The sequence below is a fragment of the Sciurus vulgaris genome (genome assembly GCF_902686455.1).
Source record: "Sciurus vulgaris genome assembly, chromosome: 2".
Taxonomy (NCBI): Eukaryota; Metazoa; Chordata; class Mammalia; order Rodentia; family Sciuridae; genus Sciurus; species Sciurus vulgaris.
In genome coordinates, this window is record NC_136462.1 from 69,916,214 (window position 1) to 69,932,325 (window position 16,112).

The 16,112-nt window shown below is 35.7% G+C and overlaps 1 protein-coding gene across 2 annotated transcripts in view; it reads right to left on the reverse strand.

Moving 5' to 3' along the window:
* The window catches only part of NUBPL (NUBP iron-sulfur cluster assembly factor, mitochondrial), a 278,977-nt gene that overhangs the window by 51,320 nt on the left and 211,545 nt on the right, over positions 1-16,112 (reverse strand). For both annotated transcript variants that reach the window (XR_013761865.1, XM_079127236.1), the window contains exon 8: positions 7,908-7,993. Coding sequence is in view for 1 of the 2 variants with exons in the window: in XM_079127236.1 (XP_078983362.1) it covers positions 7,908-7,993 (86 nt within the window). In the remaining variant the exon portion in view is untranslated. The remainder of the gene's footprint in view (positions 1-7,907; positions 7,994-16,112) is intronic.

Genomic DNA, 16,112 nt, shown 5'->3' on the forward strand with positions numbered 1-16,112 from the left:
ATGGCTCTGGTGAGAACATCATGGCAGATGGCAGGAGCTTGTGGGAGAGGACTGTATTGCCAAACAGGATTGTATTGCCAAACAGAAAGGTAGATACTGATTCAGGGGTTAATCTCACTCTTGTAACTCATTCTCAAGAAAGCTCAGGGTCCCCATCTCTTCCAGGAGCATGTCTCCAATGACTGAAGGACTTCTCACTAGTTCCCCACCTCTTAAAGATACCACTGAAGACACAAGTCTCCAATACATGAGCCTTTGGAAAACAAACCACATCCAAACCATAGAATATCCTAGAGAGTTAAGTAGAACCACTTGATGATCATATAGGAAAAACTATGCTCAAGAATGAAAAAGAATAAATAAATCACTTGTCTCCACCTCCATGTAAGAATATCTATTTTTTAATTTTAGTGCTGTTATGCCAGAGAATTAGGTAAAACAGGACTAACTAGATGCTAAAAAAAAAAACTCTATGATTGACACAAAACACAGGAGTTCTGAAGGCATTCAGGAATGAAGACATGGCACTTATGATTCAAATCAATAGCTTTTTTTCCATAAATGATTACTTTGCCAGAAAAAGAACAAACGACAATTCTGATCTTCATTGTCAAGAAGGTGTTTCACATAGTAACTTGTAGGATCTTCGGTAATGAAAATGGGATATGAAAAGAAAATAGTGATAAGAAGTGTCTATTTGAGGTTCTAAGATCATCTAATTTTTCTTAGAAGGCAATATAACCGTTAACCTTTACAAATTACTAAAAGTTCCAGAACAAAGTAGGATTTTTGTTTCTTTGTTTTTAGTAGAAAAAGTAAACCAATATCTTTCTTATAGAAAATAAACAACTATTTGCAAGGCTGACAGTTACAGAATTTTTAGAATTATTTATTAGGAAACAAATAAAGTAAATGACCAATATTAGGCTTTAATCTACACATTTATTGTGAGACTAACTATGGGATAGACACTGGCTGCTCACCAAAATCCATGGTCTCATCTTCCTTGGCACATAACTCAACTACATGTATGTGTTGGTCTCCTTGGGGTAACATGACTGAGTTTCACCTAGTGGAATGTAAGTAGAAGTTTCTGTACCGCATTTAGGCCTGGTCAATAAAAATTTCCATATACATGCGTCTGTATTATGTCTTTTCTTCCAAGATGACTAGAATAAAGATGATCCCAAGGATGACCTTAGAAGTCACTTGTGAACATGGCAGAGGCACCAACAGCCTAAATGACCACGTGGAAGGCTTCCCTGATCATCTGTTAATCTACTAGTAATGTTAATGTGAACCAAAAATAAACTTTTATTGTATTTGCATCATTATATATTTTGAGGTCTGTTTGAAACAGCAATTAGCTCACCTTAATTCAAAGTTTAAATAATGCAGATTTTTTGAATCTTAATGACTTTATCAACCTAAGAGCTCTTTATGAGGAGGATGGTTCAACTAAAATACTCAAAATTAAGGAAATCTCAAACAGTATTTATCTAAATGTTTAAAAATTTCTTGTCAAAATTCTTATTAGCAAATAATGCCTTAGTCAAAATGTCTAAGCCCACACATAAACATCTATGAATTACAAACGTATCTGTTTCCATAACATCCTATAAAATAATTATAATAAGGGACATTAATTATTTGACATTATATCAACACTGAGTGTTCAGATTGTGCCAAACACTATAATGAGTCATTTAGCATTACATTATCTTCTTTGTTTCTCATCTCAACTCCCTGAGGGAAATACTACTATAATCCCCACATTATGAATGAGAAAACTGAGGTATAATGTCACTCACTCACATCGTAAGAGTTACAAAATGACACAGCTGGGATTTGAACTCTACAATTCAAACTCTTGAGCTCATGCTCTTCACTACTAGGTAACAATGTCTCTGAAAGTAAAGTGTCCTATCACCCCAAAATAATAAAATTTGGAGAATAATTTAATTTGAAACTAAATGAAACCAAAATGAACATTAAATAAAGAACTCTCTAGGGGCTGGGTTTGTGGCTCAGTGGTGGAGCCCTTGCCTAGCATGTGTGAGGCATTGGATTCAATCCTCAGCACCGCATAACAATAAATAGAATAAAGGTCCATTGACATCTAAAAAAAAAAAAAAAAGAATTCTCTAACTGGTTAAAAAATATGAATAATTAGTGGTTCTATGCAATGCAAATTATACTAGATGCAAATTATAATAGAAAAGCCAGGACCAAATTGCTTTCTCTATCAGTCTCTTCCTTGAAAAACAGTATTAAATCATAACCCTCACAAGTGAATAAAGGCAGAGATTCATGAGTGAGAATCTAACCTCTTATTTCTAGTTTGCTATCATCCTGATCAGAAAACTAGTCCCTGGTAGATTTATTAATGGCAACATAACTGTCAACATTTCTTTGATTTCTGCCTTTTTGGTTCAACCCCTGACTCCCATGCAGTCAGTTACCAAGTTTGCCAATTCTTCTTTGAAAATGTCAGATACATTCAATTCCCCTTTCCATGTTCACTGCCATTGTTTTAAATCAGACTGTCTATCACACTGCCTATCACCTATGCCAGTGTTTTTCTAACTTTTTTTTCCCCCTAGGACTGGGGACTAAACCCAGGGACACTTTACCACTGAGTCACACCTCCAGGTTTTTAAATTTATTTTATTTTTAAATTTTGAGACAAGGTCTCACTAAGTTGCTGAGGCTGGCCTTGAACTTTCGATCCTTCTACCTCAGTAATAAGTTGCTGGGTTTACAGGCATGCACCATTGTGCCTGGTTTTTCCCCACTTTTTATATTGTCTTCCTGTTAAGAGAAATATTTTATATTTTGACCCTGTATGAATGCATATATATGTGCTTTTATAACTGACATCAAATCTTTATGAAATAAGACTTTCTTTTCTTAAGAGCAATACACTCTAATATTGTTTAAAAACTCTGGTTACATTTCTCACTATATTGATTTCACGGTGGGTCACACTAGCAGTGTGAATAACGAACTGTTGCAAATGCTTCCTTAGTGCTATCATGCTCTCTTGGCTCCTGTGCTCTCTATTTACCTCCACCAAATTAAACTTTTTAAAGTGCCATCCTAACTATGTCTACTTCTTTATCCAGCATTCTTTATGGATCCCTCTTAAAATCTAAACAATAAAGTCCAAATCCCTTGGTCTATCAGAGACATACCTCAACACATCACCCCAACTACAAAGTGAACAATCTTAACTGTAATGTGTGCTTTCCTGATTCTTTTCAGATTGAATTCCAATTGAGTCCCTAGATATGTCTGTGATATGTCTAGATATGTCTCATTCAGTATATCTTTAGTGAGCAGCTGTACGACCCTATGCACAGAGTGAAGCAGGTGGTCCCTGAACTCACAGAGCTTACAGTACAGTACTGTAAATGAGAAATTACTGACAAAAGGAGAAGCAGAGTATAGATGGACTACAGAAAGAACTCACCTAGTCAATGGCAAGAGGCCCTAAGTCTCTCAGAGAAATAGCCATTTGCTTAGTCTAAGTACCAAAGGATTTCCCAAGTGAAAAGTGAGGATAAAATGTTTTGAGCAGGAAAACATCATGTCAAGGGGTCTGAGAAAAAAAAAAAAAGTATGTAAAAATTCAAAGAAGTAGAAGACAAGTTTGGCTGCGGCAGAGAAAATTCAAGGCAAAGCAGTTCGTCAGCCTGGGGAAAATGGAACAGTATGTTGTAGCTGATGTTATCCTAGATCGAAGTATTTACCATGACAGCCTGTGCCAGGTATCTGATCATTTACAAAAGTTTAAGGCATGTTTTCTTGCCATCCAAGAACTCACATTCTTCTGTTAAAACTGATAAGTAAACCTGTAAGTGGAGCCAAAGTAGATATACGTACAAGTAGTTCAGGGAAAGGATTCTTAACTTTTCCTGACATTTTGGGAAAAGCTTCCTAGGGAAAGCAATACCTGGACAGAAATTTGAGAAATGATATGAGTTCCCAAGCTGACAATGACTTATAAGGCAAACGACCAGCATATACAAAATTACAGAGCCATGAAAAAGAAAAAAGCATGGCTTTTCCATGATGTTATTCCTGATGGCCCACAGGAGAATTGTGTTTTCATGCTCCTCAGAATTTAGAGTCCTTGCACCACAATGGAGTTAGTTGGCAGGCTGAGTAAGTACTTGAAGAAATAGGCTTCATCTTCTTTTTTCTTTATTAAGTCACAAAAGGAAGCCTATCATAGTACTGCATTTATAGATAACACTCAATATCAGTAAATATGTATTTGTGGAATACATAAATAATTATTTGTTGAATTAAAATTAACTAAGTGATCCCTTATGTGAATAAGAAAGTAAATATATTGTAAGATACTTTTCAGGGGCTGGGAGGAATATTACCAAAGAAGGAAGTGAAATACCAGTGATTCAAAAACTCAAATGGTAGGGGAAGAACTCCAAATCAAGGGGCCTGGGACTCCCTCGTAAACCACGGTGATAAAAAGGGGTGAGAATGATGCGACACATAAATTATCTATTAAAAATGTGTAAAACTGAATGTTTTTTTATTTTTAAAAATTGTTACCTATAAATACTGACATAGTTGATATCATTTCAGCAGAGAATAAAAAACTTAATAGTTCATCTCTTCTTTTCCTTTTAATATCTATGTATTGAGTTTTAAGAAATCATTTAAATTATCTTCAGCAGACATTACTAACTCATTACTATCCATACCAATGAATTCCAATGACATCATTGTTTCCATGGTAACTAATGCACTTCAAAGGGGGGAAAACAGAACAAGACTAGAAACCAAGGGAAAAATGGAATAGAGTGGAATAAATAAAGCATAACATCTCCTTTGCATTTATGGAACACTTTCTAATATCAAACACTTTACCATTATTTAGACTCTGAGGCTTTTAAGAGCCAGGGGGATCTTAGAAGTGATCAAATCTACTTCTCACTTTCCAGTCAAGATTCCCTTCTCAAGGTAGCTGCACTATAGTTGTCAAATCACATATAGAGCTCATTGTCAAAGAGTTCTCACTCATTTACTTGTAAATGTTGTTGAACATCTATTTTGGTCTACAGGTTTAAGAAATCATTAAGATAGTCTACCTCTTTTTAAAAAAAATTTTGCAGTTGAGAGGACAAATAAAATATGGGTGAAAAAAAAGAGGGCTATAATAAAGATATAGGAAGACATCCAAAAACACCAAAGGGAGGAATTATTAATTCCATCTTGGAATCAGTCTTGGATTACACAGCTTCGTTACTTATTTCTACTCCCTTTCAGTCTCACACACCCACAACCACATCCTGGACCCTGCCATGACCCAGATCTGCTCCAACTCTGTAAATCTGAACTCCAGCATTAACTGTTTGATCTCAAACAGTTCTTTTTTTCTCTCTAAATAATGCCTGAAATAGCCCTATGAGCCTTATGTAGCCCATCATCCTTCACTTGAGATACTTCTTCACACATTCCCTTGCTAACAGCCTCAACTTTTATCCTGCAATAGCCTAACCTGGATTAGTGACCACACCTTTCCCCCTCTGTTATGTTCTAAAAGGATTATCAGTTCTACTTCCTGTCTTAGAGCCTAGAGAAAATTTTGTCAGAACAGTATGAGGCTGTTTACCTTTTTCTTTAATAGGTAGTAAGTGCCAAGGGCTGTCAGTAAGTGAAAATTAACACCTGAACTAAAAGGTAGACATGTTAAAATTGGCAACTACAGTTACCAGACTCCCAGCTAGAAAAGTCTAGTAGTCTAGTAGGACCTGCCCCATAGCCACTGCCACCTCAAATGACAGTGTCAGTTGAAATGGTCTGTTGGCGCACAAAACGATAATTGACATGGTTATAAAACAGGAAAAAGTTATGACTCCTGCCCTTCTAAACTTTTTTCCCCTCAAGGACTTCATGATTTTTTTTTCTTGTTTTGCACTTTACCAACTGAGCTATATCCCCAGCCCCCTTCGTGATATTTTGAATGAGCTAGATATGTGTGCCTCCATCTCCCCGATACAGAATGCGAAGTTAAACATTTACTTATACACAGAAAGAATGGCTATTACTCTAACCTTGAGGTGATCTTAACAGACCATGGGCCCTGATACCTAATTTCTGCCAGAAAGAACGACCTGACAGATTACTTATAAATCCAGAGTCATCATTTTTTATATAAAGCCCTCTGTCTAATTTTTGCTAACATATTTTAAAAGATCATATAATAAACAAACCTATTTAGCTATCTGGGTAGGCAATAGCATTTCTAATTTATCTTGGAGGACATAATATAAAGTCACACTGCTCAAATTAGATGCTTTAGAGATAAAGTTTTCTATTTGAGATGATCATTTGGATACCATTGCTTTAAAGTTTTCTAAGCTAAAATTCACAACATAGAATGCTGACCCTAAACTACTTGCCAATCACAATTTTACCCTTGCTAGTGAAAAATAGCCTCAGATTACCTGGAAGGTAAGAGTTAAAGTGTCTTCCTTATTAGGCTCAATTTTCTTCTCTTTCTTTTTTTCCCCTGTGGTGCTGTATGGATGCTAGGCAAGTAATCTACCATTGAACCACAACCCCTCACCCATTCCCAGGCTACTTGATTTTCACCAGAGCATGTTGATCCAACCCAGAGCTTCACGTCTTGTCAATACACACAGCCTGTACTAACTGGCAAGGAAGTACAGGTACTTGTCCAGGAGGATCACCTGAATCCCACTATTATACAATTTTACACTTTTCAAATCTCCCCTGATAGATGAAAGCTTTTCTGAGAGTTCATTCATTCTAATACATTATTGGGTCTTATCCTGTGTCATGGTCTCATTGAAGTATCTGAGCACTTATAACTGATATAAGTATCAATTACAAATTCTTACCATGCCAAAACGAACACAATTGAGTATATAACTTGTGATGGGAAATAGGAGGTAGAGAGAATTATGAGATCTCTGAAGCTAATCCATGAGCTGAAAAGGCTCTGTTGTATAAACTTTAAATTCTATCCTTGAAGTAAGCAAGTCTACTAGATAGCTGAATAGATAGGAGTACCACCTTGGCTTGTACTGAGGTGCTTGCTCTAGTTCTCCTCTGGCACAATTTCCCTTGTTGAGGCACACTTGAAAGAGGAATCTTTTGTTTACTGTATAGAAGGTGAGAACACATTCAATATGTATAGTTTATTCTTTCTGAGACCCCAACAAAGATCTGTTCTGGTCTCAGCTGTTTCTCTGGAGCATCCAGTTCTTTGTTCACTTTATAGTAACCAAAAGGGTTTCAATGATGTCATGCTTCTTTCTTTCCCCTTGGCTACCAGAAAACTCAAGGCAGGCCTCTAATAGGTATATAAGTTCTAATAGCATGCATTTTTACTGACTTTCTATTCACTCTATCTGATTTAAATTATTGTATGTCTGTTTTATTATATTTTTACCTTGTTTAATTTTATCATATTATGCAGAAAATCCTGAAATATCTCTTAGAAAAGGTGGGCTAACTATGAGTTAAAATGTAGGAGACAACAAAAGGAATAAAGTAATCTTTTTTTCACTTGTTCTCCCACAAGTGATCTCTTCAAGTCTATCTATTTAAATAGTTTCCCAAAACACTCATCATTCTTTTTTTTGTCAGTGAAGGTTATAAGTATTTGAGAGGAGTAGTACTTCTTCAGAAAACTTGTATCAGGAGGACATTTCAGAATCTTTCTTAATTAATATAATGTGTAAACAAACAGGCACCTGTAAGAGCTTTTAAAGTGACCATAAATATAAACTAGGAATTTCATAAAAATTTCTCTACTGGACTAAATTAAAATTGGACTGTACTTTTCAATTACTTTCTCCTTCAGTTAGAAGAGTTTCGTTTTTCTCAATAATGAAGCTGTAGATGCTTACTGGCACATGGACTTTTCGAAACATCTCAGCACCCTTGTGTGCATCCATCAATGCAATGTCCTGGGGCGTGGAGACAATCACAGCACCTAATCAAAAGAGAAACAAACAATGCTATCTGTTATTTCTTCATGGAAACATTACTTCTAACATCATGCTACTTATGAGTTCCAAGAGTCTACTACATGAACTGGGTAATTCATACAGATTTTATATAAGTGAATAACAAAGATGAGGAAATGTCTACTTTGCTCTTGCCTGCCTTAGACTCCTCACTTCTAAACTCACAACTGACTGATCAGTGACTGAGGATCATAACTACATTACTGAATCCTCTTCACTAGCAATCATTCAGATGATGTGCTAGTGAGACATGCATAAGGGACGCCTCACTTCAAGAAGTTAATAATCTACCTGGGAGACCAAAAAAAAAGTTACAACATAAAGTGCTAAGTATTAGCAGAGATGTGCACAGGATGCTTGAAGTTATAAAGGAGGGACAGGAAGGAAAGCTAACTGGGACAGAGGTAAGAAAGGTAAAAAGCATTGGGGAAAAGTTTCAGGAAAGACGTTATTCCTAAGTGGAGGCCTGAAAGTTTATATTCTAGAAAACTTACACTGTAGAGATGGTTTCATGGGGGATAAACTGAGTGCTATGGCATAAATTCAGATTCAAAACAGTGGAGGCCTGAATTAAGACAGTACTGAAGTGACAGAGATGGAAGCTTCCCAAGATCTCTACTATTAGCCTTCAAGAAACCAAATGGTCACTGGGATGGATACAGAGTTTGTAGAAAAAGTGCAGTATGATTTTTCATTAAGTGAAAATAACAAAGGCCTGGTTATGATTGGCAGAGACTATGAATTTCTTAAATTTTGTGGTTTCCTCTACATTTGAATTTGTTTTTTTTGCAGTGTTAAGATGTGATTTCTTTTAGACAATAACCCCCAAATAATTAACAGAACATATAACAGATTAGCCAACACCTTTTAACTAAATACACAGTGCTAGGACATTTCAGAACCCCAAACCATTAAATTGGTACCAAGTTGCAAGGTTTATCATAGTTAATGAAAATAGAGAAAGGATTAACAATAACTGATTATACCAAATTGAGGTCAAATGACACTAAAAGTACTGTGCAAAGGGATATTCTGAAGAAATTAGAATAGAGAAAATTTGTGGGTGAAACATATTTTTATCAAGCATATGGTAAGTAATATAGGCATGCCAAACTTAAAACAAAAACCTGTGCAACAGTAAGCTACAAATTCATCTTGCAATCAGCATTTTCATTTCTGTAAAACTTCATCTTTCACATTAAATATCATTAATTTGAATTTTATTGATTTTATCAGTTCTCTTGCATTTGCTTTTTTATTTGTTTAGTGTTTTTAATTATATAAGAGCTATAAACTTAAGGAATTTGTGTTTATGTCTATTTAAGTAGCTCATTTTATAATAAAAATGAATCAATATAGGATATGGGGAGGAAATTACTTTTCCTTTAGGAGGATTTATATCCATTACTCAAATTTGAGATATGCCAGCTTTTGAATTCTAGCTCTGGCCCTATCTAGCTATTTGACTAATCTCGTACAAATAACTAAGAATCACTCTGGGTATCAGTTTTCTTTGCTGTAAAATATGTACTGGTCTCCAAGGTCTCATTTATCTCTGATTATATAATACAGCATTCCCACTTAACTATAAACATTTCCTAAACCACCCCTGTTCAACCTGACTGCCTTAATAATCTCATTAGGTCAGTGTGAAATGCTTCTCAATCTCAGAGCCATTGCCTGCATACATAGGGAGCCTCCTGAGCTCTTCCCTCTAAATCTTCTTCTTAATTATTTACTAGTATAGAGGGGGTCTCTACTGCATTATTTCTAAAAAGTACTCTTAGCTTTCATATGACATAAGCATGTTATTGCTTTAAACGTTCTTGTCTACTATTTGCACTATCATTATAAAATACAGCTTTATGATTGTTATGGTTTGGATGTGATTTGCCTCCCGGGGGGGTTCATTTGATAGAGGTTTGGTCCTCAGTGTGGTGACTTTGACGGGACAGAACCTTTGAGAGGTAGGTCCAGAACCTTTAAGAGATGCAGCCTAGTGGGAAGTAATCAGGGTATCGCTGGGGATGCTGTCCTTAGAAGAGATTAAGGTAATTTTCCTAGGATCCCAGTTAGTTCTTGAAAAAGTGAGTTGTTATAAAAGAGAGAGCCTGACCCTTGAATTTCTCAGACTTTCTGTCTCATTATATGATTCCTCCTCCCACAAGCCATGATGCCATCTACCATGATGTGATATAGCCAAGGGGACCCTTACCAGAGACCAAATGGATGGGGCTACCTGATTTTGGGCTTTCAGCCTCTAACACTACGAGCTAAATAAACCTATTTTCTTCACAAAATACCTATCCTTACATATTTTGTTATAGCAATGGAAAACATGTTAACACAATGGGCAGTTATGCTTATTTTCATCTTTTTACCAAATGATGCAATACCGTGCACAAAACAGACACTTAACAAAAGATCAGTGACTTAAAGACTTCCCTTTATTTTCAGACTCATCCATCTTAGATTACTGCAGCATGAATTCTTAGTAACTACTTAAACCAAGAGTCAAGAGTTATGAATTCTGGTTTTATTGACTGCATTATGTACTATACAACCTTGAAAAATTCACTACATCTCAATATATCTCAATTAACTCCTCTATAAAATTAACTTATTTCCATTGGTTCTATTTAAAGTGTTATTCCAAAAAAAGAATATGGAAGTGTTATATACATGTTCACTGACATTACTTTTGATAGCTATAAGATCCTAGAGAGAGGGATTAAAGCTTTCTCTGTAACCCTAACAAAATTACAAATAAGCATTCATTCTAGCTGAGATTCTTCAGTCTGAACTGCACATAAATTAATAACTTTTTGATAAGGACAACCAGCATGTCCCATTTAACACTCACAAAACATGTGAACATTTCATTGGAACTACCAACCACATTAATAGGAACTAACGACTAAGTCTTTAATAACAATATAATCAGCCTTTGACATACTGTCCTGATCCAACATAAATCACTACCTCTTTATGTTGTACTACAATGTAGTACATCATGTAAATAACCATTTCAAAGCCCAACAATGACATTCAGAATTCATGAGGAAATAAAACAAACAACAAAAAAAACCTCCAATAAAACTAAATTTAATCCTTAATCAATTTATACATCTTAACTCCAAATTTATAACTTTAAAGGAACTATGCCATTTTTTTCTTGTGAGTATCTTTCAGCTTAAAAGACCATTTCCAGAACCCATTATTACATTTTATCTTTATGGTTCTTGGCTTTTCTACCTATTAAATTTTAATTTTGTTCAAGGCTCATGAAATGTGAACCAATATGAACAAGCCTAGTACTTCCTTTATAACATCACTAATGATGTCACTTCAGTTTCATGATGTTAGATAACTTGTGCTCCCTCTACTGACCATAAGGAAATGTCAGCAGAAGCAAAAAGAATACTCACTTCGCAATAAATGTGATTATTTGGGAGATTGATTGCCCATTTCAAGAATCCCATCGAGAATTCTCAATCCATTTTCTAGGGTAAATGGCTAAGTCCAAGCATATAATATTGTTTAAATATATTTCCCAACTTGTAATCTGCATTTTATCAGCTGGCAGATTCTGAAAAAGGCTGTCTTGGTAGATTCTGAAAAATATGTCAACATTTTACAAAAAAATTTAGAGTACTCTCATAATTGTGAATTCTCTTGACTATTAAGAGGAAAATCCACAACTGCATACCTGGATTTGGGTCAGAGTGCAGAACAGTCAAACATTTAAAACTAATTATTCCAGATGTTAGGCTGATCATAATTACAGCAGTGTTGGAACTACTCAAGTATGCATTCTAGTCTTCAGGGCATAGATAGTATCTAATTCCTATGCCTGATTGAGAACTTCAGTGTTAGAACCTCATAAACATGTACAAAACCTGCTCAGAATTATACCTGAAGGACTAATTCTATATCTCACAACTACTGAGCCCATCAATGCAAAGCCAACTAAGACTTAAAAAAAAAAAAAATTAACTGCTATTCTTAATGCTCACAGTGCTTTTAATATTTAGTGCTACTGATTCTCTTTGATTTATTTAGAGATATGCTTGCAGCAAAAGACAATAATCAGAGGCTAGGGATATAGCTCAGTGGTAGAGTGCATGCTTAGCATGTGTGAGGTCCTGGGTTCAATTCCCAGCAGCATGAAAAGGAGGAGGAAAAAAGAAAAGAAAAGAAAAGAATCATTCAACTTCTGCTAGGTTAACATAAATAATACCAAATATCTTATGATTTTTTTTAAATTAACCGTAATGTAGAGGTTTTGGCAGTTTTTAGCTCTCCTCATTCCCCTTTAAGTTTCTGAATTATAAACATTATTTGCAAAAAGATCCAGGAAGCCCACTAATAATAGTATCAGCCTATGTAATACATGATTTAAAAGTAAATTTACCTCAAATATATTCACAGACTACACTTCAACAGGAATAATTCTTAGAAGAATCACTGTTGTGGATTCCATGCTGCCTTCCAACAGAGTTAAAAACTGACTACAGTCACAAAGGGGATATGTTTGTATTAATTTAGGCTCACAAGTTCAAGGCCAGTCTCAGCAACTTATTGAGGTCCTAAGCAACTTAGCAAGACCCTATCTCAAAATTTAAAAAAATAAAGGACTGGGGATGTGGCTTAGCAGTAAGTGCCCTTGGTTAAATCCCCAGTATCTGGGGGAAAAAAAATCAATCATTATTTTGCTCACCTCAGAAATAAATTATATTGAACAAATATACACTAATTAATTAATTACTAATTGCTGCCAAAAAATATTTATCAAACACAGTAATTAGTAAAAACCACAGTATTTGAGAGTTACCGACGAATAAGAACATGTTGTACTTTGGAACTTTAATTAAGAATTCAAGTTCATTAGAGGAATCTGGATACATATATACTGTTTAGAGATAAAGACTGGTTCTTCAATATAATAGATTCAACAAGTAATGGGCTTTCAGTCACTTCACCTTAATGATATCATGAAGAATTAACCAGGCTACCCAGGCTGAAATCAATTAGGAAACACTGGGGCCAAATGAGGCTTTCACAGATTTTCAGGAATATAGGATGGAAACAGATAGCTTTCTCTATGTTTCTCTCTCCCTCTCATTCCATTCCCCTTCCCTCTTCTGAAGCCTCCAATAAAGTTAAGATAAAATCCTGGCTTCTTTCTAGTCTTGTATCCATCCTTATGCCGATCAGCAAACACCTTGGGGAACCTACTTGTACACATATGTCTCTACAACTCAGAAAGATCTTTTGTTCTTCTGAACACCTGTTCATGTTGAACTCTAAGATATGCTATTCTGAATTTTGAATTCTGTTATAAGCACATGTAGTTCAGCCTGCCTGTGACTGCAGTAAGCCACTACTAAAGGATGCTTGTTTAATAATGGAACATGTTCCTTCTGAGACAGAGTCTAGCCAAATTGCCCAGGCTGGCTTCGAACTTGTATCCTCCTGCAACAGCCTCCCCATAGCTGGGATTACAGGCATGCACCACCATGCCCTACTCAACACTTTTTGTAACCATTTTTTGTTGTATCCTTATGTGTGGATATAAGAAGCTCCAGAGAGAATTTCTACTTTGTTTACACTAACTTTATTTACCCAGGAACATTTCAGAAAAGAGAGGAGTAGAGTCTGAGACTTTATATGGGAAGGTCTTAGTCCATATCCAAATACTGTTGTACTTAAGATGTGAAGAACATTCTTCAAGTTATGCTTCAGATTCTGATCAAATTTCTAACATCAATGTCCAAGTGCAAAAGCTTTTTAGATCATGGGACTTTACCTTATCCAATGTTGGATGAATTTAAAAGTAGTTTTTAAAATGAACCCAATGACACACTGGCAATTATACTACTCACTGAACTTTAAAAAATTTAAGGAATTTTAGCTGTCGAGCTTGTCAAGAAGGAAATGCTCAGAAATTCAGCAAAACAGAATGATCTCAGATGCTATCTAAACACAGGCTAGAGGATCACCTGTTAGGAATTCAAGGAATTCAAACAGATGCTTGGCTTAGACAAGGGATTCTCAAAGCTGAATATAGAGATCAAGAGGAAATGCTTATAAAGTCTGGGCCTTTTAATGTCATAGTTCAGAAGTTATTAATTCTCAGGCTACTTCTTTGAACTGATTATTGATATACTGTAATTTCTACCTGTTAAGTATGTTCAGCCAAGTACAAGGGCCCTAAAGAGTTTCTTTTTAACTATGGTTGACAGTAACTGTAGTTGACTGTAACTGTTGTTTATTAGTCAATTATGTTATATTTAATTTTATAAATTTTATTCCAATTCTAACAAAGACTGAAACTTCAGAATGAAATACCAGGAATGACCTAAAAGATAAAATTGTGCAATACAGTTGCTAGTCTTTAATGGTTAATTATAATTTGTGTAACAACAAAGCAAATTTATTTTGGAAAAATTTTTATAATTTGATAAATAAAACAATAACTCTGTCTACATCATATAGTTCTTGCCAAGTATCCATTAATTATAATTGCATCCAACATTTGCACAGAAAGACAGTGTACCTGAAAGAAGTCCAAAATTGTCTCTTTTAATGTTTCAATCGGGAAACTAAAAACACAAATGAAGATTTAATATCCCCAAATACTAGGAAAAGCTATGACTTAATTCTTCTATTTTTAAGATGCAAGCATGTTTCCAGTTTTATGGTGGGAGTTGTCATAAATTGTAAAATTATAAGGAAAATATAACACAAAAATTCAAAGTAGGCAAATGTTTTTGTTCCTTTTTGCTTTGAAAGAGTAAATTATAAAAAAGGAACTATTTCAAGCAGAGGCCTTCTGCCATTCACTTATTTAACACATCACCAATAAGTTTCTGATCCCTCAATCCCACATGAGGATAGGTTTTCACATCACAAAAACCACTGTCTAAATTTGCACAGTGTCATCATAGAATAGACACTTGATTAAGCCAGGTAAACTACTGATGGAGAGGAAAATACCAGGTTGAACGTGTGTGGTTTTTTCTCAAGAATTTTTGATGAGTAAATGGAGTTCAATCGCTGTGGCAACAGGCCCAACACCTTTCACAAGCCATAACTTTAGCAATGATTGAAATATTCAAGAGGCTTAATTTAAAATTCCTGGGGATTTTAGAACATCAGCCATGGCCCCCTTCTCCCTCCCGGGAGAGATCTGTATTATTACTTTTAAATAAAACCTGCTTAGTATGCTTGCCTTGGCATGCTTCTCTAGTGTTCAAACTTCAACATTAGAGGGAGCAGAACTCATCACCGGTAAATGGCGGTATCAGATTTGGAGGTCCCACCAAGATTTATGCCGAGAAGCACCCACCCCCAGATGACTTTACAACCTGTTCTTCCCCAACCAGACTTCTACCTTGGATCCCTTGATTGACCCAATTTTTAAAAGGGAACTCCAAACTGCTTGCCCCTCACTTGCTCCCTTCCAGCTTCGAAGCAGCCAGAATGGTTGGCGCTCCCTTTTCCTTACAGCAGTAAGGAGTTCCTAAAACAAAAGGGGGGAATGAAGCCAGAATTAAGGACAGGCAGTTAGTGTAGAAATAGGGGATCAGGTCAAATCGAGGAAATGAAGCCATGAAAGCCACCTGCCTCTGGAAGTTGGATACTACTCTGGAAGAATGGAATGTCAAGGATCTCCAGAGATCATTGATTACCAAATTTACCTGCCTTTATCAAGGACTGCAAGCATGCAGCTGCTAATTAATGCCCCCTGGGCCCTTGCCCGGCTGAATCACCTTGGCCCTCCTTCTGCCCATCACTTCTCACTTTATGCAAAACTGGGCCTAGTCACTGTAGGCAGGAATGAGAGATAAGGGGGGAGAGAACTGGAGAACAAAAGAGACTTTAACCTATAAAAGATGTAGGGTGGGCTTACTTCTTGGGATTTTAGAACATCAGACATGGCCCCCTTCTCCCTCCCAGGAGAAGTATGTATTATTACTTTTAAATAAAACCTGCTTAGTATGCTTAAAATAAAATAAAATAAAGTAAAGTAAAATTCCTATGCCATCTCATTTAAAAGAACAAGTAGAAAAAGGGCCTCTG